General features: G+C 48.9%; 1 protein-coding gene across 3 annotated transcripts; it reads right to left on the bottom strand.

Moving 5' to 3' along the window:
- Positions 1-1,322: 1,322 nt before the first annotated feature.
- CCNF (cyclin F) lies at positions 1,323-26,865 on the bottom strand (the record flags this gene model as incomplete). 3 transcript variants are annotated; one of them, XM_080908129.1, is made up of 17 exons in its annotated part: positions 1,323-1,774; positions 2,490-2,659; positions 3,917-4,044; positions 4,126-4,225; positions 7,365-7,452; positions 7,945-8,125; positions 8,339-8,462; positions 11,529-11,693; positions 13,112-13,263; positions 15,882-15,959; positions 16,241-16,345; positions 16,902-16,955; positions 17,822-18,015; positions 18,926-18,993; positions 19,977-20,083; positions 23,342-23,496; positions 26,829-26,865. In XM_080908129.1, 17 exons carry the CDS (start codon positions 26,863-26,865, stop codon positions 1,323-1,325), a joined length of 2,358 nt encoding a protein of 785 aa, XP_080764255.1. The 3 variants fall into 3 exon arrangements, with proteins under 3 accessions (XP_080764255.1, XP_080764256.1, XP_080764257.1); XM_080908130.1 differs by having other exon boundaries at positions 16,247-16,345; XM_080908131.1 differs by lacking the exon at positions 26,829-26,865 and having other exon boundaries at positions 8,387-8,462; positions 23,342-23,491.
- Positions 26,866-26,938: the final 73 nt, after the last annotated feature.

Here is a 26,938-nt window from a genome sequence, read left to right as displayed (position 1 = left end):
GGTGGAGGACTACAATCCAAGTGCCTGGACTTTTTGCCCCAGTATACCTTGGTAGAGTGGTCAGAATTGTTAACAGTAAAAAGCGCTGCCAGGGACAGGGCAGAAAAGGAGCAGAGAGATGAGTCCCATCTGTACTTGTGCTTCAAGGGCATCTGGGCACGTCTGGTATGCTCTCCAAGAGACAGAAGTAGTGAATCTGCTCAGGCTTCAGCAGACTCGCCAAGTGTTGACAGCTGCCTCAGAAACCCAAGGCCTTCCACGTGAGGCAAAGCATTCTCTGACAAGCTCAAAGGGACCAGCCCTTTCTGGGTTCTTCCCATCAAGTCCAGCCACAAAATCAGCAACTCTCCGACCGTCTCTCCTGCACCTTCATGGATTTGAGAATGAAAATTTTTTATGGTTATCCTCTAGAAATATTCATTTCTCGTTATGGAAAGAACGTAAGGCTAGAACCAAGTGGTGGGTACCAGTCTCCTTTTCCCAAGGTCAGATGACCCAGCTCGAGCTGACCTGGAGCTTCCGTCCTCTTGCCATACTTCCGGCTGCTGGGATCGCAGTGTTGATCACTGTGCAGGACTAAATTTTCTTTTTTCAGTTGAAGCTCAGGAATACTGGGGATCTGTTATCTTTTTATTTAATACCCTCTATTTCAAACGCTTCTCCCCCCCCCCCATTAGAAGAAACGTAGAAATAAAGATGAGAAAAGAATGGCCTAGAAATTCAGTGCAGAAACACGGTCACATGGATACAAAGGGACATAGACAAACCACGCTGGGAGGACAGATTTTGAAAATGAGCTCAAAGTGCCAGAGGGAGGAAAAGGGACACCTGCCCTGCAATTCCAGCTTCAAGGGCCTCACACCTGACCATTAGGCTATAATCAACACTGATATGAGGGGACAACAGGCTCCCTAGGCTGATGGGTTAGGGGGACAGTGCTGGGTTCAGTTGAGAGCTCCCACTGGTCTAAACTTGCCAGCAGGGGTTTGAACTGTTAGACTACCCAGGCCACTAGTATTCTAAGGAAGCTGTCAGCTCCTGGCCTCGGGTTGTGAATGCCAACACAGAGGTTCATGGCTCCCGGAGACAGCAGGACACAGAAGGGTAGAGAGGGCTGGGTTTCTCAGCCATGACTGCTGGGAGGCTGCAGCCCAGCGCGGAAGAGGCTGAGTTCTTCACCAGGCTTGATGTTCTCACAGAGTGCACCGAACTCCCGAGGAATCCGTGGCCCTTCCGGGATCTACATAGCAGCCATCGTCCGTGTCCTAGCGAAACCGCAGCCCTCCCTTAGTAAACATTCACCGTGCCGAAGGCCAACACGCTCAGAGCTTCAGGAAGCCCAGGTTCGTGTCTTCGTCACTGAGCACCGATAGGTTTTGGCGCTTTACCGGTTGCTGGTAAACACCACTCTCTGGGGCATTTGGGGGACGACACTGTAAACATGACTTCTTGGCCTGATGGTGGCAAGGCTTTGTGCCTGAGTGGCTGTCCACAGAGAGCACTGAGGTAGATTGGGGAGAGCCTCCCATGCCACCATCCAGGGAGCTTATGGGACTTGAGCTGCTGACGGAGGAGTATCCTGAGGTCGTGATGTCCTTGCCCCCCCTGTTGCACAGAAGAGGCCTGGGAGCTGAGGCTGGAGGAGCCTGGGTACCTAGTGCTGGGTGGATCTTGTCCTCTGGCCAGGCCTCCTCATCGCTGGACTCTTGGCAGCAGTGTTCTTCTGGGTTCAGGTAAACCACCGTGACATCAAGGAGTCCACTGGGCGCTGTGACTGTGAAAATTTTGGGGTATATTAGAGTGACAGCTGCTCGGGATCGGGTGGCCCGGGGTTTGCTTAGGTAAGAACCTTGTCTGTGAGCTACTCTTTCATGCTGAAAAGGTTCCCCTTGATAACTCACAGGGCAGCAAAAAGTGTCAAACTGGTCACCTAACTCCCTTTATCTGAGTGGACACAAAAGCAAGTAATTGGAAAAGCAGGTGAGGGCTGGAGAGATGGCTCAGTGGTTAGGGCACTGACTGCTCTTCCCAAGGTCCTGAGTTCAATTCCCAGCAAGCACATGGTGGCTCACAACCATCTGTAATGAGATCTGATGCCCTCTTCTGGTGTGTCTGAAGACAGCTACAGTGTACTCATATACCTTAAATAAACAAATAAATCTTTCTTTAAAAAAAAAAAAATAGGAAAAGCAGGTAAAACCTTCCTAAATTGGTCTTCCTTGCCAGAAGATGGAGAATGTGCACACATGCATGCACGCACGCACACTCATCGTTCTATGTACAACTACAGAAAGGGTCTGCCTGAGTAAGGGCCTTCAACTATCAAAGACCCAGCTAGAAATGGACACAGGTTTAGATAGACTACATCCTCTCTCCCTGTTGGACCCTTGACCTGAGTGTGTCAAGCTCAACTGCTTCTCTCCAGGGCACAGATAGTCCTGGGATCACATGTCACCTGCATGTCACATCCCTTCACCAGCAGCACTCACCATCACCCTCCTTCTCGCCCTCGCTCTCCTGGTCTCCCTCATAGCCCGAGCAGCAGTCCAGGCTCCAGTCCAGAAGGCTGCCAAGCAGTGTCTCCTCCTGGTTCGACAGCTCCGCGGTAGGCGTGGTAACAAAACTGCCCCTGTCTTCCTGAAGGCTGTTCTCTCGCTTCCTGCAAGGTAGAGAGGGACCATGAAGCCCCAGTCGGAGATGGCACCATCTGAAGAGCCAACATGGCTCTACATGTGCCTTAACGCCTGGATGCCCCTGGCTCTCCCCTTGTGTTCTAGAAAATACCCGTGTACCTAGAGCAGATGCGAGCCCTCCAGGGCCGGGGATCAACTGGAGCAAGGCCAGGCCTCCGTCTAGGCCAGCTTTGGGCCCTGGGCCCTTCTCATAACTGGCAGAAAGATTCTACCACCCACAGGGTACTAGAGGCATCAGATATGGACAGTGCTGGGTCTGACTGCACAGTGTCTTTGGCGAAGGTCAGCAAACCTGTCTACCTGGGGTCAGGGCTAGAGAACTACAGTGCAGTCTGCCTCTGGGAGAGCCTGCCACACTCGCCAGGCCTTTCTGCTTGCTGTCTCCAGAGTGAATGTGGCTGTCCCATATTACTCTGGAGGTCTCTCTGGAAGCCCCTTCTGGAGAGTAGGTATCAAGAGGGTGAGTGATCCACCTCTAGTGAGTAGGCCTGTTTGTCTGGGATGTCCCTATGGGAAACTGTCCCAAGTTGTCAGTCAAGAGGACCAAATCCAGAGCACAATGTCCCCCTTCGGGAGGACCCAGATCCCCCCCACCCCTCCACCCTCACACCCCACAGAGAGGAAGATATGGTGTTGCTCCTTTTGTAGCAGGTCTGAAGTGGTGAACCTGACACTGCTGCCTTCTCATGTCTCAAGGCACCAGCAACTGAAACCAAGGACTCACCTACCACAGAACACTCGTGGCTCATATGCCAGGTACCACCCACCCAGTGCCCAGCCCAAGGTTGCTCGGGAGCACACAGGGCACTGAGGAGTCACAGGCAGGGCTGGCACAGGGGGAGCCTGAGCCTTGCAGGATGCATGGTTCTATGGGCGAGGTAGTTGTTCTAGGCGGTGCGTGTGAGATAAGGACAGACTGTACTACATACAGCAAAGGGCAGCGACCAGGAAGGCAGCTAACAAAGACATTACAGGCCGCAACCCAACTACCATCTGTGCCATATCATGGAGTAGAGAGGACCAGGTGAATAATGGTGTAGGCAGGGGAGACCTAAACAGGATGTACTGGGAACAGGGCAAGGCTGGGTTAAACCTGGGACCTGTTGAAGAAGCCGCCTTAGGAAGCTTGTACAAATGGTTACTGTGTCAAGAAGTAAACTCAGACCTGGCATCCGGGACAGAGTGTGCCGCGGTATGGCTGTAGACGGGGAGGGTAGACTCACCGTTTGCTTCTCCTCCCGGAGGGTGAGCTGAGGAAGGTGTGGATCTCCCCTGAGCTAGGGAAAGATGGGGGCTCTGGGCTCTCCTGTTTCACTCCTAATGCACTGCATAATTCGGCATAGCTCAGTACCTGTAGGAAGGCCAGAGTGAAGAACCGCAGAGCCATCCAGGCACCCCAGCCGGAACCTGAGTTACAAAGAAAGGTACATACCTCTTCCTGGCTGATCTCCTCATAACACTTATCTTCAAACCGCTGCTTCACGGCCGTCAGAGAGACTTGTCTGTAGTCTTTGGGCGCATCATCATGGAAACTGGAAATAGACACGGGCGCTGACATGTGACCCTCCCCCCCCAGAGAGGACAGCAAGCTTTCAAAACCGGTCCCCTTGCTGAGGACACACAGGAAGACTGGCAGCTCCTCAGGGGAGTGGGGGGTTGGCTTCCCAAGAGACAGAAACAAACACCCAGAGAACGGGCACAAGAGTGTCTACCCCGCTTGGGAGCTGTCAGAGGTTGAGACAACTCAGACGGATGAAGTTCAAACAGTGAGCTTTACTCAAGCACCGACACACAGTGCGATACGACCCTAAGATGGGACACTCAGTGGAGAAGCCAGACTCATGCTTCATTCGGTGATGTCCGGAATGGGCAAAGCCACAGATGCGAAGCAATGAATGGATACTGGGGCCAAAGAAGTTGGGAGATTGCTAAGCAACAGCTATTGCTAAGCAACAGCTAAAGAATGGGGTTTCCTTGGGGGCGGTGGGGATGACAGAAATGTCTAAAATTGGTTGTACGATTCTGACTATGCTAGAAGACTTCTAAATTATCAACCCCCCACCCTTTGTTTTTCGAGACAAGATTTCTGTGTAGCCCTGGCTGTCCTGGAACTTGTTCTATAGACCAGGCTGGCCTCATACTCAGAGGAATGTGCCTGCTGGGCTTAAAGGCATGCATGCACCACTGCCCAGCAAGTCAGAAAACTTAAATGACTAGAGTGGATAGAGTATTATCTTTAGCATACATAAAGCCCTAGCACCAGAACACACACACACACACACACACACACACACAAAACTCTCACTAAAAACCACACACACACCTTCTTTGCAGATAAACAATGCTAAGCAACAACTTCCGGTTGCCAGCAGCAGTTCACAATCAGTACAAGTAAATGTGGAGGACCAGGACACTGAGCCTGTGACAGTCACCCTGCTTCCTCACAGCCATGGCCTGGGCACCACGGGGGGGGGGGGGGGGGACAGGGCAGGCAAAAGCATAATGCTGACAGGTTCCCGTCATTGGAGCCCAGTGGGGAGGCAGGAGGGCAGAGAAGGTGCTGGTGGATTATTCTAGAGAGCTCATACTTCATCCTGAAAGCCAAGAGGAGGCTCTGGGCTGAACAGAAAGCACGTGCTATAAAAAGACAGCCCATGGCATTATCGAGGTCACCACAGAGATCTCAAGGCAGGGAGAGGACACAGAACCCAGCCACCAGCAGGTTGCAGAGGTGAAGGAGAAGCACTTAACACCACTGGACCGGCATCGAGGACACTCAAGGTCATCTGAGCTGGGATGAGGAGTCCTAGGGTAGCTGTGAATACTGGGAGTGGTTAGCTTCCTGGGGAAAAGTCAGGGAAGGGCTCCTGAGGACAGAGAACCAGCCAGCCAGTGCTCTGGAGTGAAGCCAGACTGCAAACCAAGCTGAGAAAAGGCAGAGGCATCCGTAGGCAGACACAAACCCAGCCCTGTGTTCATGACACTCCCCTTAGAGCCAGCAGCCCAGTATCTGTCTGCACCTTCCCTTGTACCAATGTCCCCAACGTGGGCCATGGGCACGCTTTCTTCAGGGGACCCTCGCCTTACCCGGGTATCGCTTCTGCATCCCCGCCCATCTTCCCCACCCAGTTTATTTCTTTAAAAAGATGTGTTTATTTTTATGTCATGTGTACTGGTGTTTGCCAGCAGGTATGTCTAAGTACAACTGGGGTCCACGGGGGCCAGAAGACGGCACAGGAACCTGTGGAAATGGAGTCACAGGTGGTTATGGGGCTCCATATGGGTGCGAGGAACTGAACCCAGGTCGTGTGGAGCAGCATCTTACTGACAGCCATCCCTCCAGCTCCACCCGCCCCAACTCTCCTTTCTAAGTCTATCACTACCAGACAAGCTATCGGGACTACGTTATTTCGGACCTTTTGTTTCTTTTTAAAAATTCATGGAGGCTGGAGAGATGGCTCAGTGGTTAAGAGCACTGGCTGCTCTTCCAGAGGTCCTGAGTTTGATTCCCAGCAACCACATGGTGGCTCACAACCATCTGTAATGGGATCTGATGTTCTCTTCTGGTGTGTCTGAGGGCAGCTACAGTGTACTTATATAAAATAAATAAAACTTTAAAAAGAAATCCATAATGTACATTTAAACTATGGTTTCCCCCTCCACTACTCCCCCCCATCCTTCCCACTCCCCACCCACCCAACTTCAAGCCTTCTTTCTCTCTAGGAAACAAATAGGCATATTAAAAAAAGCAAGCAAACCAGAATGTTAAAAAACACATCACACACACACACATACACACACACACGCTATAAAAACATAAAATCGGGAATCATAATATACACAAAAGACCCATAAGACAAAAGCTGCTCTAAGCAATGAGACAAAAAACAAACAAAAAAACCCCACGAAGTTCATTTGTGTTGGTATCCGCTGGGCACAGGGCCTAAGGTTAAGTGTGGTTTGTATACCCTGTGAGAGCCCATTAGAGAAAACTGGCTTTTCCTATTCTGGCCTTTTTCCAAGTGCCCAGAAAGGGTCCTGTGAGGACCACACAGGTGAGGGGGCACATGGGAAGCTGCACAGCAGTGGGGTCTGAAGAACAGGAGGTGATACATTGTCAGAGCCGAGCTGTGTGGCTGCACAGGCTGGTGGTGGGGGCGCCTTGCCTGCTGGCTTCCTCGTTCTCAAGACTGGTTCTATGTGGACAGAGAAAGAACTCTGGGACTTGGAAATGCCAACCTGGGGCTGACAAAACACAGCTCGGGAGGTAAAGATGCTTGCTGCCAAGCCTGATGATCTGAGTTCAAGTCCTAGAACCCACAAAAGGGTGGAAAGAGAGAACTGAGCTCTGTGAGTTGATCTCCACATGCACATGTGTCCACACATGCTATAATAATAACAATAACCATCAAAAATAGCAATATTAAAACATTCTAGCTTTAGTATATTGCCATTATTTTGGCATCATGTGACAGCTCCCATGTGATAAGTGAAGGTCTGATGGTAGGCGCTAAGTCTCCTCAGGGAGGTGCATCTTACAGGCCCACCCCACTGCCTTCCTTTCTGAAGACAGGGTCTTGGTCCGCAGTCTAGGTGTCGTGGAGCTGTGACAGGTAGCTCAGAATGACCAGGACTGTCCCACTTAGCTCTCTCTAGTGCTGAGAGACTCACCACTTCTTATGAAGGCTCAGGACGCAGGGCGTGAGGTCACTGTAGGAGAACCCAGTGAGGTCCCACAGCTGAGTGGTCCAGGGCTGTGCTGGGGGGAAAAAGCAGGCCAGGATTGTGACAGCGCCCCACAATTCCCCAGTTTTCTAACATTTACCCAGACCCAGGCTTTCAGTCTCTTTAAAATACTCTTAAGGGTCAGTAAGATGGCTCCGTGGGCAAAGGTATTTGTGATTAAACCTAACACCTTAGAACTGATTCCTGGAAGCCACATGAAGGAGAGAACCAACTCTTGCATGGCACTGAGTGTGCACACAGAAGCATGTATGAAAAGAAATGTAAAGTCCAAACCCAAAAAAAAAAAAAATTAAACTATCTTTGACGACTCCATATAAAGTATACACACTTCTGAAAAACTGTGTCCTGCCTCAGCTCGAAACATCACCCCGAACCCCGCCACACCCTCATACTGCTGTTCTTTCTTCTCCAGGATGTTTATTTCCTCCTTTCCAACTTCTCTTATCCAAGAACTTCCCTGAGACACCAGGACAGCCCCCGCCTCCCCATGCGGGCCTCTCCTTACTCTGCCCATGCATCAGTCTGGCCAGGAGCAGGGCTGCGGAGGCCAGGCGGGCTGGGGCATAGATAGACAGGCTGGTGTGCAGCAGGGTGAGCTCACAGAGGAAGCTGCACAGGTGCTGGGTTCTGGGTGCGACAGGGACCAGTGTCAGCAGGACCTCTTTATAGTCAACCACCGTAGGGATCTAGAGAAAAGGTAAATATGTCTCATCCATCCGTGTTTTAAACTTAGGTGCTAAGCAGGGGTCTGGCCTAGATGTTCATGCTGGGACCCAAGCTCAGGGTTTCAGGGTACCTAATGACACACCACAGCCTTGGTTTCTTGGTGTTTTCTCCACAGCAGCTTCTCCCCACACCTCCCCTGTGACCTCAAAAGGAGAAGGTTAACCCCTGCGTACCCGAATCTTCCCTTCCAGGGCAGAGATGATCTCCCCCATCACTCGTACCAAGTCTTCGTATTTATAGGTGTTGTCTGTGAGCCACACAGCCTCTCTAATGGTCAGAATCTCTTTGCTGATGAACCTGGAACAACAGAGGTGGGCTCTCAGGCCTGAGCTGCGGGGCGATGGCTCAGAGAGCCTCTGGGGAGCCCCAAGGTGGAGATATGATGGGATTGCACCGGACTTAGGTGGCAAAAGGACCCAGTTGCTTCTGACTATCGAATAGCATTTCAGGTGCGACAAAGTACTGTCTTAGAACTCAATCATTGGCCACGGAAGTGCTGCTTAGTGGCTTTCGCCTTGTGTCCTGATGGGCCTTCTTTCTTACAGCACCTGGAGTCATGAGCTCAGGGGTGACCCACAGACCGAATAGGAAAGGTGTAGCTACAGAGCACAGACAAGAATATACACATGTCAGGTCCCAAGGAAGTGGAACCAGTCTCACTGAGTGCCTGCAGCTCCTCCCCCACTCTCGTCCCACCCCTACCCTAAAGGGGCTGGCCTTCCCTTCCAGTAGCCTCTGATCCCTACATCCCTAGCCAATTTGGAATCTGTTCTCTTGGTCCCTCACCTGCTCTGTCCAGCTCCCCTCTCCCTCTCTTTGTCTCCCCTTTCCCCTCCCCGCTCATGGCGTGGTCTACTCTGCTGGTCATTTTCAATCTGGACTCTTCTAGGTAGGTACCTCCGGCTGTTCCCTTCCTCACAACCACCTAGGAGCTGTCATGTCCTGATTTTCATCCAAAAGAGACCCACAAGTGACAGTGTAAATCAGCTCTCTCTCCCTTTCTGGCCTTACGGATGAGGGCTTTTGGTTTTATTCGGTTGTGCTGTGGTTCCAAAGCCAGATGCAGACCCGACACGCAGGCACTCTACTTCTAAACAACCCCTTCAGCGCCTGCCCCATCTTTTGACAGCGTCTGAGTATAAAGAATGCAAACGCAAAAAAAGAAGTATGTGAGCTACTGGGAGGGGCGGGTGAAAGCAAGGGGCCTAGAGCGTGGTAGATGGTCCTCACACACAGCCCGCACAGTGTTTGACCACGAAGATCCTGACTGTCCCTGAGGCAAGTGGACGCCCTGTTCTCTGCTGTGCACAAGTATTAACTAATGATCAGAAACACGCTGCTCCAGTGGTCCCACAAGCACCCTCCACAGCCCCACTAGCCTGCTGACTGGTCAGAAGACCTGGGATGTGGTAAGGTCAGCCTGCTCCCCCTGAAGTCCACACGTCTTCCTCCTGTGGGTCATATGACCATGCTTCTTCTAGCTGGACACTCATGGACACTCGAAGGTACTACAGTGTCCTCTGTGGCTGGATATATGCCCAGGTGGCTAACCTAGTATGGAAGGTGGGCTTGGCAGCTTTGCTGGTCACAGGAACAGGATTAACCCATGGAGCTTAGAAGAGAGCTAATGTGACCAGGGCTCCATAAAACAAACCTTCATAGAACATCCAGTGGCCTGGATGTTCTGCCCTCAGGTTCCTACTTGCGTCAACTTGACCCAAGATAGTCATCTGGAAAGAAATCTTCCTTAAGACTGTTTTATGCCCGAAGTGGACTGTGTAGATGGGTACTTGCTGAATATGGGCATTTTCTTGACTGATGACTACTAGAGGAGGGCCCAGCTCACTGTGGGGGGTTCGGCCCCTGGGCTCATGACCCCAGGTGCTATAAGAAAGAAGGCCCATCAAGACACGAGGAGAAAGCCACTAAGCATCTCTGTGGCCAATGATTGAGTTCTTACCTCCAGGCTCTCTCTCTGCTCAAGTTCCTGTCCTGACTTTCCTCAGTGATGAACTGTGACCCGGAAGCATAAGCCAGAATAACCCTTTCCCCACCAAGTTGCTTTTGATTGTGGTGTTTTAATTAATCACAGCAATAGGAACCCTAAGACAGTATGCAATCGAGCCTAGAAAGGAGTTAGCAGGGACTCGAAGTACAACCGAAGCTACTCCTCACACCCAAAGCTACTCCTCACACCCAAAGCTACCCCTTACACCCAAAGCTACCCCTTACACCCAAAGCTACTCCTTACACCCAAAGCTACTCCTTATACCCGGCCTGGCCTGACAGACAAGACAAGGTCTGGAATGTGTGTCCTAGCAAACGGCAGACCACGCTGGGGCCATCTAGTTTAGAAGAGTTAAGAAAGTGCGAACTACATTTTGAAAAGCGCCATCCACATCACTTCCAGAGGCAAAACTAGCATAAAAAGAAGGCACTGGCCAAAGGAAGGCAGCTTGAGGGGAAAAACATAAACCGAAACTATTTGAAAAGTCAGAGCTGCCAGGGAACAGGCTATGGTGTGACACGTTCCATCTGGGTGATGTCTCTGTGGCAGGCTCTGATGGGTGGGGGCTTTGGTGGCAAACTTGAGGATTCAATCTCAGTGACAGTTTATCTCTGATGATTGAGGAGAAAGGTACAAAGGCAGCTACAACCCTTCTTGACAACTGTCATACTTTGGATCAGGGGAAAGTGTGGTCCAGCTTAGGCATTACCAAATCCATGTTCTGGGTCCTGAGCCTGTGTGGGGATACAGAACCCCAGAAGAGGCACAGTTGACATACAAAGGGCCAACTCTGTCGTCCCTCCCTTGAAAAGGACACTGGGATTGAAACGACTGCATTAACACAAGTGAACCAGGTTAAGGCACTTCCCTTAAAAATCAGCAGCTCAATCCCTCCACAAGTCCCATGGACTAAAAACACCAACCATTGAGCACACATTGAGAGACCCATGACTCCAGTTGCATATGTAGCTAAAGATAGCAGTGTCTGGCATCAATGTAAGAAGAGGTCTTTGGTTCAGGGAGGGCATGTCTTTCCAATGTAGGGGAATGCCAAGGCACTGGGGTTGAGAGGGTGATTAGGAGCGAGTTCACCTTCTCGAAGTGGAGGGGGAGGGGGTGGGAATGGGGGGCTGGAGTGGGGAGGGGGATGGGAGCAGGGGAGGGGGATGGGAGCAGGGGAGGGGGATGGGAGCAGGGGAGGGGAATGGGAGTGGGGGAGGGGGATGGGAGTGGGGGGAAGGCATAACATTTCAAATGTAAATACAGAGATTATCTAATAATAAAAAAATCAGCATCTAAGAGGGACTAGCACATAAGCCCTTCAGCCCTGCCAGTTTGGCCAAGGGGTTTCTCACCGGGTACAGATGACCATGCAGGCAATGCCCAGAAGCTGGAGCTTGTATCTGGGGACCAGCCTCCTCCGCAAGTACCGGTCTACACACTCCACTGTCAGGTGAAGACACAGGCTTGTAAAGTCCTTCATTGTGGCAACTTCCACCAACCAGTCGATTAGAATGTATCTGCGGAGAGGGCCACCCGTGAAAACTAGGACAAGCATCATACCTACCATTTCTGCCAAGTCTGTTCAGCCTAAGCAAATGGCCCCGTCATTTTGAAACCACTGATTTGCCAATTCCACGTAACCTGCTGCAACTCCTGGGGGGCTGCTTGGTGGGTTCACACATCTCTGCAGCCTGTCCCTAGGCCCCAATGCCTGCACATGCCCAGTGTTCAAAAATCTGAGTCAGCCCTCAGCCACCAAAGCACTGGGGGTGAGCTCAATCCTTAGTTGCTAACAGGCAGCGGGTACCAAACAGGCAGCACAAGGGCTGGGGCAGATCACAGCTCTCAGAACCAGACAGAAGGTTTCAGGGCTGGTCTGCACCATCAGGAACTTGGAACAATGTTCTGCAGAGGATCAAAGAGCCGGAAACCCCACTCACAGCAAGAGCTGCTCAGTGCCTGCACTAGCACCTCCCTAGTTCCCCTCAAACGAGCTCTACAATTCACTGTGTTACCACTATGTTTGCAGCCTGGAAGAAAGACAGTTGTGCTGGGTATCACAGTAGCTACCCCCAAAGGATGGGATGGCCAGGATAGGGGTACGGAGGGGCTTGCCAGCTCCCTATGTCTGACTCCAGTCACTAAGTGGCACAAAATATACTGATTATAAAGAGAGCTGTAAAGAAAAGGTTATAAGGAAGGATGTGGGTGAGGTGTTGGGCTCAAAATCTGGGTTCCCCTCTATCTAAGAAAAGGTTGTATTTTAGCTTCAGAAACTGGAGGTATGAGTCTCATCACTTCAGAATGATGTTTAGAACAATTCAGCATGCTCTTTGGCTTTAAAGACCTAGGTGGCTTACGCCTATACTTCCAGAACAACACAGGAGGCCAAAGTAGAATAACCAGAAATTCAGGGCCAGCCTGGGCTACAGCAATACCGGGAAGATGGTTAAGTGTTTGCTGAGTAAGTATGAGCATTGGCATTTGGGTCCAGAACCCATGAAAATGCCAGGTGTGTGTGGTGACCACCTGTCAATTCCAGCTTCTGAAGCTGAAGTTGGGAGTCCCAGAGCAATAATACAGTTCGCTAGAGCTCACGGTTTGCCGGAGAGACCTTGCCTTTCTGAATACGGCAGAAACACAATGGAAGATTTGAGACATCAAGTTTGGGTCTCACATGTACCCTACATACATAAACACATGGGAATGGGGGGAAAGTAAAAACACACACACACACACACACACACACACACACACACACATCATTAAACGTGGAGCAGACTTATTGTCTTCAACAAACAAAGTCCGAAATAGCTCATACGCTCACAGAATATGTTAAGTTGGAAAGGGGATGGCATATTGCTCGGGGACAGGGACAGACATAGGTTCTGCTCCGCCACCAGATCAAATGCAAGCTCTTGAAGGCCTCACTCACCTCATGGTGTCACTGAGTCCCTTCTGCACAGAGAATATCTGCTGCTTGTTGACGGCCTGGGAGGCCTGGAAGAGCTGGCAGACGGACTCACTGCAGGCCTTTCCTTCTAGTCCAAGCTGGTTTCCACCTGCACAGGCTTTGGCCAAAGCCAGCTGCGGGGAGAGACAAGCGCAGTCTAAGGCCTGACCGGGGCACACCTCAGCCTGCCTGGGCCTCCAGAGCAGCATGGCTGAGACCTCTAGGACTTACTTTTAAACTAAACTAAAGAAATAAATAAAAATAAAAATCCTGGGCTGGAGAGGTGGCTCAGCAGTTAAGAGCACTGGCTGCTCTTTCAGGGGTCCTGAGTTCAATTCCCATCAACCACACGGTGGCTCACAATCATCTGTAATGGGATCTGGTGCCATCTTCTGGTGTGTGTGAAGACAGCTACAGTGTAGTCATAAAATAAACAAATCTTTAAAAAAACATATGTATATGAGTGTTTTGCCTACGTGTATGTCTGTATCATGGGCGCGCCTGATGCCCAAGTTGGGAAGAATAAGGTACCAGGTTTCTAGAACTGGAGTTACAGATGAATCTGAGTAACCATGTGGCTGATGGGAAATGACCACAGGTCCTCTTGGAGAGCAGCTGGAGCTCTTATCCACGGAGCATCTCTTTAGCCCCAAGTTTCCTCTGTTATAAAATGGCTCGTTGATGGCTCTGGAGTCAGAAGGGTGGACTGAGATGTGTCAGGACTTAGGAGACATTGCCGGGCACCCACGGAGATGTCAGCTGGTCACTCCATCTGTGTTTTCCTAGGTAACTGCTGCTTGGTGTATGTGTGTATTTACGATCACAGTTTATCTGCAGCATTTTTCTTTCTCTACCGAGCAATGTCACTAGTGTTTCCCCTAGGAGTGTTTCTGTCTGTTGGGTATTTTGTGACCGCTCAGTTCCCTCCTTGCTGAGCCCACAGAACAGCTGTGGACTTTTGTCGACACCTGCCCAAGGAGGCCCATGTTCACATGTCACTCGTAACAAACATCTACCATAACTAAAAATTGGGTTAGAGGTGGCTCAGTAGGCCGGGATTCAAACCAGCACCCACATGGTAGCTCAGACTATAACTCTAGTTCTAGGAGATCTGATACCAAGAAGGCACACAAAATGTACATGCAGGCAAACACCCATATACATTAAAAAACAAAACAGATGTTGCTCATTATTGACTCAAAAACAGAGAAAAAATTAAATACAACGTATTAATGAGACAAGTCCCCAATAGCTCATTTAAAACAGTAGCTACAAATTCATAAACCCTCAGCCTCTTGAAGACAGTTTTTATATTATATAAAGATATTTATATTTTATATTTAGAAGAAGCCTCTATATTTGGAAAGTTTTTAACCTGTTGTATTTATTTCCTCTTTTCTGAGAATCTGTTGTGAATTGCAATGTAAATATTTTTGGATAGAGATCTGTCAAAGAGGTGAAGATCCACAGGCTAAAAAACTGATACTCTAGGTACTGTCTTAATCAGTGATTGATATGGGAGAGCCCATCCCATTGTGGGCGGGGCCATCCCTGGGCTGGCGGTCCTGGGATCTGTAAGAAACAGGCTGAGCAAGCCATGAGTAAGCCAATGAGCAGCACCCCTCCATGGCCCCTGCATCAGCTCCTGCCTCCAGGTTCCTGCCCTGTTTGAGTTCCTGGCTTCCTTTAATGAAGTACCATAACATGGAGGGTAGCCAAATAAACCTTTCGTCCCCAACCTGATTTTTGTCATGGTGCTTCATGCAGCAATGGTTACCCTAACTAAGACTGTGTGTGTGCATGTGCGTGTGCGTGTGTGCATGCATGTGCTAATGCATGTGCCATGGTATGCATCTGGTAGTCAGTCAGAGGACAACTTTAGGGACAGCCATATGACTCTTGGAGATCTAGATCTGGTTTTCAGGCTTGGTGACAAATGATGAACCATCTTACTATTAAAATTTTTGTAAACCTCTGACAATCTTCTTAGACACGAACAGAATGTTCTGTGACAGAGATCGGCCTGGACCATCTGTTGACTTTTCATTTCTTTCCTATTATTTGAGTTGTTGGATTATCTACCGTCCATGTGATGGGACAATAAGAACAAGCCTCCTCCTTTGCGGCACGCTGTAAAGATGTCTCGGATTTGCTCTGAAGCAGCCCCCTCCTCCTGCTTAGGGTGGAACCAAGGGCCTAGCCTGAAGTTCTCTACAGTTGGTTGGGTAGGGTCTGCTGAAAGCCAGTTATAAATTCTTCATTTCTTGGCTGAATGAGTAAGGCCAGAACTAACTAACTAACTAACTAACTAACTAACTAACTAACTAACTAATGGGAACTCCAAAAGCCCCTGTACTCCCAGGCAGCCTGACATTTGTTCTCACATGAGCAAGATCTATAGAACGGCTCTCTAAAGTCAGAGGTATGGATTCTAACAGCAGCATTTAGAAATAAGAGGCTATCGTTAAACCGGCAAGGGTAGAAATGGCTTGAGACAAACAAGGCATTTCTGGGGTCTTAAACATTCAGAACTACTAAACTTCTTTAAGACACCAGCTCTAGGGGCCGGAGATGGCTCAGAGCTTCAGGAACGCTTACTGACCTCACAGATGACCCAGGTTCAATTCCCAGCACCCACATCAGGTGGCTCACAACTCTAGTTCCAGGAGATCCAGTGCCCTCTTCTGGTCACCACAGGCATTGCACACCCAAGACACACACGTAAATAAGTAAAACATTCCCCAAAAGTCACCTGTGCTTCCCAGCAGCCTTTGGCAGCATAGTCCCTGAGTTTCCGGAAGCTGTGGAGGTATCGTCCGGGATCAGACATCTGTCAACAAGAGAATGTTATCCTTCCACCGCTGGGTCCTGACAGGTCTCTAAATATCTTCTCCCACACTCTTCAACTGCACTGGCCTCCCCCAAGCTTTATCCCCAAATAATGGTAGTCTTTGGGGGGGGTAATAGTAGCTCACTAAACATAAGCATTAAAACCTCTGAGAACCTGAAGAAGAGTCATCCCCTATATGAAACTGTGTCTATGTGGTCTAGCCTATGGCCACATGAAACTGCCTATGTGGTCTATCCCACACCAGACGAGGCTCCACTTACATCCACCTTTCTGTCGCTTTCCCAGAGGAGGTATGAGCTGGCCAAGCACCCCTGATGAGCAGACTCTTCAAAAAGGCTATGAGCTTGCTTCCTTTTCTCTTCATCCTGTAGTGAGACCAAGCGCAGGTGGTTCTTTCTCACCGCCCGACAGCCACCCTCTTCCCTTTCTAGCCCTCTAAGCAGCCAGACGCAGAGTGCTGACTGATGGGGTTAACTGTGTCACGGCAGAGATGATGTAACCAAGCAGCCAGTGCTCAGTAACTGACCAACAGGAAGGCCTCAGGGCTCTGCACCTCCACATGAATGTGGGGGCAGCTCTGGGACACGCAAGGCCTGCATCAACCCTTGGTGTCATAGGAAGCTCCTCAAACAGCAAGGACGGTGGTGCTGGTGGCTCTCACTCCTCATCTGCCCCCCCCCTCCCCCCCGTCTTCCACATCTTTTGCTGCACTCACTGGAAGCTACTACCTACCCTGAACCTGCAAAGGGAGTCATGGATCACAGAGTCTGCTACAAACCTACAGGGAGGCGAGAATTCTGCAAGGCCCACCAGCAGGAGAGCTATGTGATGGGCCTGTCACCACTAACATGCAACAACCTCCCTCAAAGGCCTCAGGGCAGGACATGGCTTTGTATTCACTTCAGATAAAACTCAACTTACCTCAAAGAGATTTAGCACTCTTCCCAAACAGTGTAGTATAGAAGCTTTATGACTCTAAAAAAAAAAAAAAAAAAAAAAAAGACAAGCTTGATCTTTGGCAGAGAGCGTTCTCCCCAGCCCTGTCCAGATCTCTACCCCACCATCCCCCAATTTCGGTTTCCAGCTATGGCTGTTTTATTCAGCCTAAAGCTTTAGTTTCCAGCCACCAACATGTTCACCAAGATATCTGTCCTCATCCCAGGGCCTAAGACCTTCTACCAAATCAGTTTGTACTGGCTGGGTTTCTGACAACTTGACACAAGCTGGAGTTATCACAGAGAAAGAGCCTTAGTTGAGAAAATGCCATCATGAGATCCAGCTGTAAGGCATTTTCTCAACTAGTGATCAGGGGGGGAGGGCCCAGCCCAGTGTGGGTGGTGCCATCCCTGAGCTGGTAGACCAGGGTTCTATAAGAAAGCAGGCTGAGTAAGCTAGAAGTAAGCCAGTGAGTGACATCCCTCCATGGCCTCTGCATCAGCTCCTGCTTCCTGACCTGCTTGGGTTCCAGTCCTGACTTCCACTGGTGATGAACAGCGATATGGAAGTGTAAGCTGAGTAAACCCTTTCCTCCCCAACTTGCTTCTTGGTCATGATGTTTTGTGCAGGAATAGAAACCTTGACTAAGACACAGTTCAAGATGTTTCTACTATAACTCCCCCCCCCACCCCACCCCCCGTTTCAGGAGTACTACAGATAGACTCCGGGGCTTCTGGCATGCTAGGTGAAAGCTCTACACTGAGCTAAAGCCCCATACTCAAGTTCTCCTCTCACCCCACGTCTTGACTTTACACAACCCACAGAATGTACTTCAGGTCGGCCCACCGTCTGGACTCTAACTGCACTCACAGATGCTACGTCTTACAGGCCTTGCCAGGACTTACTCTTTGTAACTGACACTCTGCCCTGAGGCTGTCGTGGACCACGGCCTTGCAGCAGCTTCCAGACACTGACCATGGAGGGCGGATGAAGAGCCAGATGAAGGGCTCAGAACCCGTATTCAATTTCTCAGCCATACTGAAGAAACGAGAGGCCTTTAGGCCGTTCACTTCCGCGCAGGCCTCATCTGACACAGACACTGTGGGAGAAACAGCACAAGTCCATGATGTCTCTAGGGGACGGAAAGAGCAAAGGTCTCTAGTCTTTTGCCAAAGTTTAAAAACACAAGCCTGCCACATGGCAAAGCTTTGGACAGACAGAAGAGCTCTGTGGGATGGGGCTCCTGAGTTTGTTCATATAATCTCTAAGACAGGGCCCTCTTCTGGAGTCCTTCAGGAAGCCTGGATTCTGACCCTCAAGGGGATGGTGGCTCCCAAATCCTGCACCTTCCTCCTCGAGGGAAATGACCCTGGCAATGGTTGGAAGGAAGGGTACTCTTAAGGATGAGAATATTCTAAATAAGAACAGCAATGGTTGCACAACCCTAGGAAAACACAGAAACAAACCAACAACCACAAACTTGCATAGTGTGTATTTTCAACTGGGGGGGGGGGTCAGTTATCCTCAGTCTGGAAGAGGCCTGCCGAGGACAGGCACTGTAAGTGAGCCACCAATCTTTAAGATGTAGGAAACTTGTATTCTATACTGTAAATATTATATATCTTCAAGTCCACGTCAGCGCAGCGGAAGCTCACTGGATTCAGGCTCTAGGCAAGCTGTTTGCCATATGGAACCATGGCTGCCTGTGACCCCATCCCTGAAGACTGAGGCATGCTGATTTCTTCCCAAGCTCCACAGGATGGCCAAGGAAAGAGGCATTCTGTGTCTGTGCAGAAGCCTTGGTGTTATCTGGACCGAAGGTAGGAGGGCTTAAGTTGATTTGCCTGAGCAGCTCCCATTCTGGGGGCTCTGCTCAGCCATCCTTTGCTGATCTGAATTAGGGAAGGGGGTGACTTCTTAGATCCTATGTCCAAGTGCCAAGAGCTGCAAAGTCTCAGAAGGGCTGAAGGCTCTGCTTAACTCAGTACACACAGGGCCCCAGGACTTACAGCCTTCATTGTAGAGGTAGGCAATCCCCAACTTCACAGCAGCTTCAAAGTTTCCCTTTTCGGCAGCCCTAAGGCAGTAAGAGCATAAACCACATTACATTAGGTAATAAAGTCATATGACACAGCAGCGCTTGATGCTGAAATACTTATTTCCTGATTAAATTTTTTTTCATGAAATGTAATCGAATATTGTTTATTGATTGTACGCTACAATGTGGATGAACCCTGACAACCCTTTGCCAATCACGAAAGGTCAAGTGTTTTATGGTCTGTTTACATGAGATGTCTACGATTGCCAATTCCAGAGACAAGAGACAGTTAATGGATTGCCAAGGGCCTGTGGGTTTCAGGGAGACATGGCCATGCCTGCTAAGCAGTAAAGGATTTCTTTTTAGGATGATAAAAATGATGTAAGTTGAACAGTGTTAACTTTGTACCACTGTGAATACGCTAAAACCCAACAAGTTCCACTTGAAACTCCAGTTCCAGGGGGATCCAATGCCCTCTTCTGGCATCTGCGGGTACTGCACACAGAAAGTGCAAATACACATACAGGAGCACTCACACATGCATGCATAAAAATAAATCTTAAAAAAGAAATATATAAATTTTGTCCAGAAGGTACTCAAGCATAGCCCCCTGTCCCAAGGACACACTCTGGGGCCACTAGTGGTCACAGATTCTAGGTCTGCTCCATCTGGCCTTCTCTTTCAATCACGACTTCAGTAGGGGGCGTGAGTCATCCTGTGACCAATATATCAGAACTGAAATTACTCAGAAGAAAGCTGAATAAAGCTTCCATGAGGAGGTGACTCACATCTGAGTCAATCAGGAATAGTCTTCACAAACCAAGTGGGACCTTCTGGAAGTAGGGCAGGCAGAGGACAGGCAACAGCGTGGTTGGAAGCAGGGTGGGGGTGGGATCAGTGGGTGAGCTCTCCAGGTTTGGGTCTCTTTCACGGGATGAGAACAACAGGAAAGCAGGTCCTGAGTCAGGTCCTGGGACATTAGCCAGCACACCGACGCCATCACAGGCAGAACACAGGCGTACCTTTCAAAGAGCTTCAGGTTCTGCGGAGAGGGCCACAGCTCTTGGAAGCTGGCAGATGCCCACACACTGGCGTGGTTGTCCACCAGGTACTTGAGGTGAGAGTGAACCTGCACAGCAATGAAAGCCATGTGTGAATCACTGAGGGACTTCCCAGAGCCTCGTCCCTGGAGGCTCGAACCGGAGAAATGGGCTGGTGTCAAGCGGAACAGAAATCTGTTTTGTGCTGGGCAGTGGTGGTCTATACTGCAAGCTAATGTCAGCAAAGCCTAGAGGGACATCTCAAGAAATAAAGGGTGAGAGACAGGGCTCTTGCATAACCCAACAGAAGTGAGTTTGGCTTATCCTTTTAAAGCCAAGCGTGACACTGTGCACCAAACTTTCAGAGTAGACACCAACTTTCCAAAGGCATTTAAGCCTAACCACTCCAGCTCTGGCCATCCACTAAGCTGACAGCTCTGACACTCTCAGGGCCATAGACAGCCTTGACAACACCTTTTTTACAGACGAGGTGCATCAGTCTGACCTAATCTACAACACACTTTTAAAACATAGAAATGCCATATAACAGGCTGGGTTAGATGGCTCAGCGGCTAAGAGCACTGACTCCTCTTCCAGAGATCCTGAGTTCAATTCCCAGCAACCATATGGTGGCTCACAACCATCTGTAATGGGATCTGATGTCCTCTTCTGGTGTGTCTGAGGACAGCTACAGTGTACTCATATAAATAAAATAAATAAATCTTAAAAAAAAAACAAACAAAACAACAAGCTGGGTATGGGTGCCTTAGCATCCCAGCTCTAGAGGCCGAGGCAGGAGAATGGCTATGAGTTTGAAGCCCTGCTGTGCTATAAGAAAACTATCCTGGGAGATGGGGAAGTAGCACCGAACATTCTGAGTTTCCAACCTAAACCCAGGGCTCCAAAAAACTATACAACCATCCGAACACGGCCTCGAATTTCTACATAGAAAACACTTGCTGGGCAGTGCTCCTCTCCCCGTCTAATCATGTATTGCCTTAACATAAATCTACACATTTATGTGTAGATTTTTCTACAGGGCTGCAGAGACCCCCCCATCTCAAGAATCAAATAACAAAGGTTCTTGGTTTGTATTATTATGGGTTTTGTTGTTGTTTTAAAGATGGCCTCAGTATGTTGCCTACGGCACAACTGAAACTATGGGTCACATAACTGAAAAGAGCTGCAGATAACTTGGCAACCGTGAAAGATTTCTGAATGTGGAAAAACCCAAATGTGATGGGACGAGGCGCTTCTGACACACTGTGTCCCACTTCCCCGCAGGACCGGTTCTGAACACACAACACATAAACATGTGCCACGCAGCCCCAGTACACACTGCTTGGAATACCTCAGCAGACTATGCAGTTTTCTGCTCAAACAGAAACAGTCACTGAATTCTGCAACACACGTTTCTTTCCATGTTTGCCCAGTGCCACTCCTTGGTATGTCTTTAGACTGTAGTCTGAGAATATTTGGTTCTTAACGTTGCTCTTGGAGTCGCTGACTCCAGTTTCATAAGAGAAAAGTGATTAAGTGAAGGGACAGGAGAGATGGCTCCATTCAGGGCCCTGGCTGCTTTTACAGAGGACCTGGGTTCAGTTCTCCGGCACCTACAGGGTGGTTCAGCATCATCCCTAACTCAGCTTCCAGAGGAAGGCAGGAGGCACACATGTGTTACACATATGCAGGCAAAACACCCAGATACATAAAATAAAATTATATATATATCTTAAGTGCTGTTTAAGTTGCTGAATAAATTACCTTGCTTAAACAAATTTGTCTTAACACAAAATAAAACAGACATCCCTGAAATGGTCTTAAACATACACACACACACACACACACACACACATATATACATACATATATATATATATCTTGGAGACAGGTCTCTCTCTGTAGTTTGATTTGTTCTAGAACTTGCTATGCAGACCAGGCTAGCCTCAAACCAAGAGATCCTCATGACTGTCTCCAAGTGCTAGGATTAAGGGCCTGCACCACCACACCCACTCTTTTTTGCCATTTATGAATTCTTATTAACACTTACTCCTCTTTAATTTTATTGTGTACATGGTATATGTGTGTATGAGTTACGGATGTACAGACATCACAGCATGTGTGTGGAAGTCGGGGACCAATGTTCCTGGGTTGGTTCTTCCTTTTGCTGGGATGACAGGCCTGAATTCCCATGTCCAGTTCATGACCTTCTTTTCTTTTTAAAGTCTTATGTGGGTATTTTGTTCGCTTGAATGTGTGTGCGGCACATGTGTGCCCGGAGCCTGAAGAGACCAGAAGAGCTATTAGATCCCCAGGACTGGAGTTACAGATGGTTGTGAGCCTCCATGTGGGTGCTGGGGTTTAACCCTGGTCGTCTGGAAGTGGCCAGTACTTGTACCCGCTGAGCATCTTTCCAGTCCCACTGACTTCTTGAGATGCAAATTTTACGGCTGTCAAGGGTCTTTTCTCTTGAAGTAAACATTGCAGTGAGTTGTGTCAAATGTCAGTACTCAGTCCCTATTACGGAAACATCTTCACTTACTAACAACATTACCGTGTTTGGCAGGCATGATGCTGAAGGCCTATAATCCCAGCACATGAGAAATGAAAACAGGGAGCTTAGGAATTCAAGGTCATCCTTGGCTAAAAAGGCACTTTTGGACCATGCTGAGCTAAGTAAGAGCCAGGTAAAGTGGTCCATGCTGGTAATCCCAGCATTCCAGAGGTAAAAGGATTAGGAGTTCAAGATCAGTCATGAACTTGAGACTGGATTTCAATCAATAAATCAACTAATTAAAACCGCTGGCTAGGGTTGTTCTGAGGACCCAGGTTTAATTCCCAGCATCCTACCAAACAGCTGATAACCTTCCATAACTCCAGTCCCCAGGGATCAGGCACCCTCTTCTGGCCTCTGCAGGTACTGCATGCACATAGTGTGCAGACACGCAGGCAAAACACTCATACATAAAAATTTTTTAAATCTTAAAAATAACCCACCCAATTCTTTTGCATCAAAGTTTAGTGCTGACATTTAAAAACACAAGATCTGAAGCTGGAGAGATGACTCAAGAGCTCTTCCAGAGGACCTGGGTTCAATTCCCAGCACTCATATGGCAACTTCTAATTACCTGTAATTCCAGTTTGTCACAAAAAAAAATCATACATGCAGGCAAAATACCAATGCACATGAAAAATTTAAAACCACACGCGCGTGCGACAGACAGACACACACACACACACACACACACACACACACACACACACACACGCACACACACGCACACACACACAGACCTTTACAGTATAACCAACACTAGCATGGGTATTGTTTCCATATGGTAACTTACAGCTCGGACAGCAAGGATGTCCCCGACAGAAAGCCATTTCAGGATATGAAACAGTACATCTTCTGGGAGACTCAAGATGGTTAAGTTTCTGGGTCTTCTTTTGATTCTTCGCTTAGTAGGATAACAGAAACACTTGGCACACCTACAGTGAATCACTTAAGGGTTAAAAAAAAAAAAAAACACAAGCCTTGGTGAGATAAAAATTATATCTAAAGATGATTTAATAGTTACCGTCCTTTATTCACACAGGAGACCAGCCTTAAAATTCAAGTGTACCATATGAACTGTTTAAGATATCACCATTCCTTTTATAGCCAGTACAGCTGAAGTTATCACAGAGAAAGGAGCCTCCCTTGAGGAAATGCCTCCATGAGATCCAGCTATAAGGCATTTTCTCAACTAGTGATCAAGGGGGGGAGGGCCCAGCCCATTGTGGGTGGTGCCATCCCTGGGCTGGTAGACCTGGGTTCTATAAGAAAGCAGGCTGAGCAAGCCAGGGGAAGCAAGCCAGTAAATGACATCCCTCCATGGCCTCTGCATCAGCTCCTTCTTTCTGACCTGTGTGACTTCCAATCCTGACTTCTGTTTATGATGAACAGCAGTGTGGAAGTGTAAGCTGAATAAACCCTTTCCTCCCCAACTTGCTTCTTGGTCATGATGTTTGTGCAGGAATAGAAACCCTGACTAAGACAATTTGGTACCAGAAGTGGGGTATTCCTGTGACAACCTGACCATGTTTGGAGAGACTGTGGATGGACTTTAAAACTTTGAGCTAGAAAGCCATTGGGATGTTAAGAGCTCTTTGGGATGTTCTGTAGAAGCTTGGAAGATAATGTTGAGAACGGTGTAGAAGATGGAGGCCTGGATTGTGAAATTTCAGAGGGAAGATTAAAGACTCTTATCAGGGCTGTTGCTGTTTTGATTGTGAAGATTCTGTGGTTTTGGTTAGCTGGGGTTGTGATTACAAGATAATACCAGAACTACTAAAGCAAAACCTTTGCATTACTGGGACTATTGATGCTGGTCAGCTGGAGCTAAGAAATTAGTGGTGATTAAGAAGAGACCAGCATCACTGAGGTAAAATCTTCTGGGAAGTTTTTTCTGAGAGCACAAAGAGGCTGTGTTCCAGAGACAGCCAAGGTTTTACCTCGTGCTGTGGCTGGACTTGGTGATGTATAAGAGTCACCCAGGTGGTACTGGTTTTGAAGGCATAAAGGGGTCATGGAGAGCAGCTGAAGCTCGGCAATGTGAGAGGCCATGGAAGGCCACTGGTGAAGGTGCAGCCTCAGTTGCAATTAATGCCCCAGGACTGAAGGGGTCATGCAGAGGAGCTGAGGCTTGGCACCATGAAGAGAGCCTATGAGAGGCTAAGGGTGAAACCTAGTTGCTGCAGAAGACAGCAGTGTTTTGGAGATGTCAGTACCGTGAGATGACCACCAAGAACAGCAGCGGCAGAGGAGAACAGGCAGCTGGAGCTTAGAAGACAAAGTGTGTGCTACAAAGGGCACAGCTGGAGAAGTGACCCAAGCCCTTGGAGGAGCCAGGAGGTTTGAGAGTGAATCCCAGACATTGGATGGTTAGAATTTGATTTTGCTTTTGACTATGCCCTGTGCCCTGATACTTTTCCCTCTTGAAGGAAGGAGCCCACAGTTAAGAGACTTTGAATTGTAAAAATACTCTGATTTTAAAAAAGGGATTGGATATTTTAAATGGATTGCAATTTTAATATGTAAGAATTTGTAATAACTGTGGGACTTTTAAGGTTATTTAGATCTTGGGGATGAATAAGAAAGTAAAGTTTGAGGCTTAATAGTGATGTGTTCGTACAGTATGTCAAGTTGACAAGGGGTCAGTTGTAGTGGCTGGTTTTGTGTTAACTTGACACAAGCTGGAGTTATCACAGAGAAAGGAGCCCCCCCTTGAGGAAATGCCATCATGAGATCCAGCTGTAAGGCATTTTCTCAACTATTGATCACGTTGGGGGGTGGGGGAGCCCATTGTGGGTGGAGCCATTCCTGGGCTGGTAGACCTGAATAAACCCTTTCTTCCCCAACTTGCTTCTTGGTCATGTTTGTGCAGGAATTGAAACCCCGACTAAGACACCATCAGTAGTAAGATCCCTTGGATTTTGCTGTATATTTTGTTTAAGATGGGATCCTCTGTAGCCCAGGCTAGCCTTAAATTCGCTAAAATAGCTCAGGATGCCCTTGAACTTCTGATCCTCCCTACTTCTACCTGCCAAGTACTAAATTTTAAGTGTTAGCCATTATGGCCACTTACATTTGCACATGCTACTGAAACAATACTGTTGAGTATGGATCAAGGGACTTTCATAGCACAGGCTGGGAACTCGAATTAGCAAATAGTTCTGTGGAACATGGAGGTCTCAGCCTTGCAGATGGTCAGAGCTGCCCAATCCCCAAAGCCAGCGGCCTGCCACACTCAGCTCACAGTGAAATTCACAACGTACGCAAGACAGGTGGTTCTGAACCTTCCTATTGCTGTTAGCTCCTTACACTTCGGGGACCCCCCAACCATAAAGCAACTTCATTGCTACTCATAAAAGTAGTTTTTGCTACGCTTATAAATCCTAATACAGATAGCAGATACGCAGGATCTCTGATATTCGACTCCTGTGAAAAGGTCGTTTGATCCCCCAAAGGGGTCGCACCCCACAGGTTGAGAACTGAGGTGCACAGCAACTGGGCCCAGTCATGCTCTCCACATGAAGCATTCTTCCCTCTCCCACAGAGGGTTGTTCCAATATTTACTCCAGCAATCCATTCTTCATTGCCGATGGATTTTCCTTTATTTCTTAAAAGGCCCCCACGCCACCCCTCTCATGATCCCTAAGGTCCTGCATTCTATAACTGCACCCAACTTTCTACCTATTTTTCCTCCTCACACTGAGGCAAAGTGGCTGTTCCCCGGACCTTGGTAAAGCCTTTCATCAGGAGGTCTCTAAGAGACTGTCCACTCCCAAAATCTTCACCTGAGACATATTGGAAACAGCAAAAGCCAAATGCATACCCAGAGAGCTATAATGCCCAAACATCCTAAGAATATTATCATAACACTTTCTTGATTCATGTGCTCTAGAGCAGACAACTGGACGTGTTTAACCACTCTAAATCGCACTCCCAGGTCGTGAGACTTTTTCCCACGGGGTATATCCTGCTGCCTCAGGTGATCAAGCTGCCCGCGAGAGTCCGGACAGGACCTGTGATCGATCTGTATCATGCGGGTCGCCCATGACTTCACAGAGAAGTGAAATCCTAGTTTGCTAGGCAGAGAACCTAAATGGCCCGGGTAACAGGAGAGGCATAAGGCACGGGCGCCGGACGGGCATTTAAACCGCGCGGGCGGGCTCGCAGTCCGGGATCCGCGCCTACCCCGTGCTTTGGGGGGATGCAATACGCCCTCCCCGGTCATAGGGGGCCCGAGACCGTCCTCCTCAGGCCTCTGTTCCGTATGACCCATCGCTTGCCCGGCTCCTGCCAGCACTCACCACCGCCGCTCCCCATCTCCGAGCTCCCACCACCGCCGCCGCTTTAGACCGCTCTCAAGCGCGCCCGCGCCCGGGGCAAGTGCACGGAG

This window comes from Micromys minutus (genome assembly GCF_963924665.1).
Source record: "Micromys minutus genome assembly, chromosome: 31".
Lineage (NCBI taxonomy): Eukaryota > Metazoa > Chordata > Mammalia > Rodentia > Muridae > Micromys > Micromys minutus.
The sequence above is the reverse complement of the archived record's forward strand: the minus strand, read 5'-3'. Positions and strand labels throughout refer to the sequence as shown.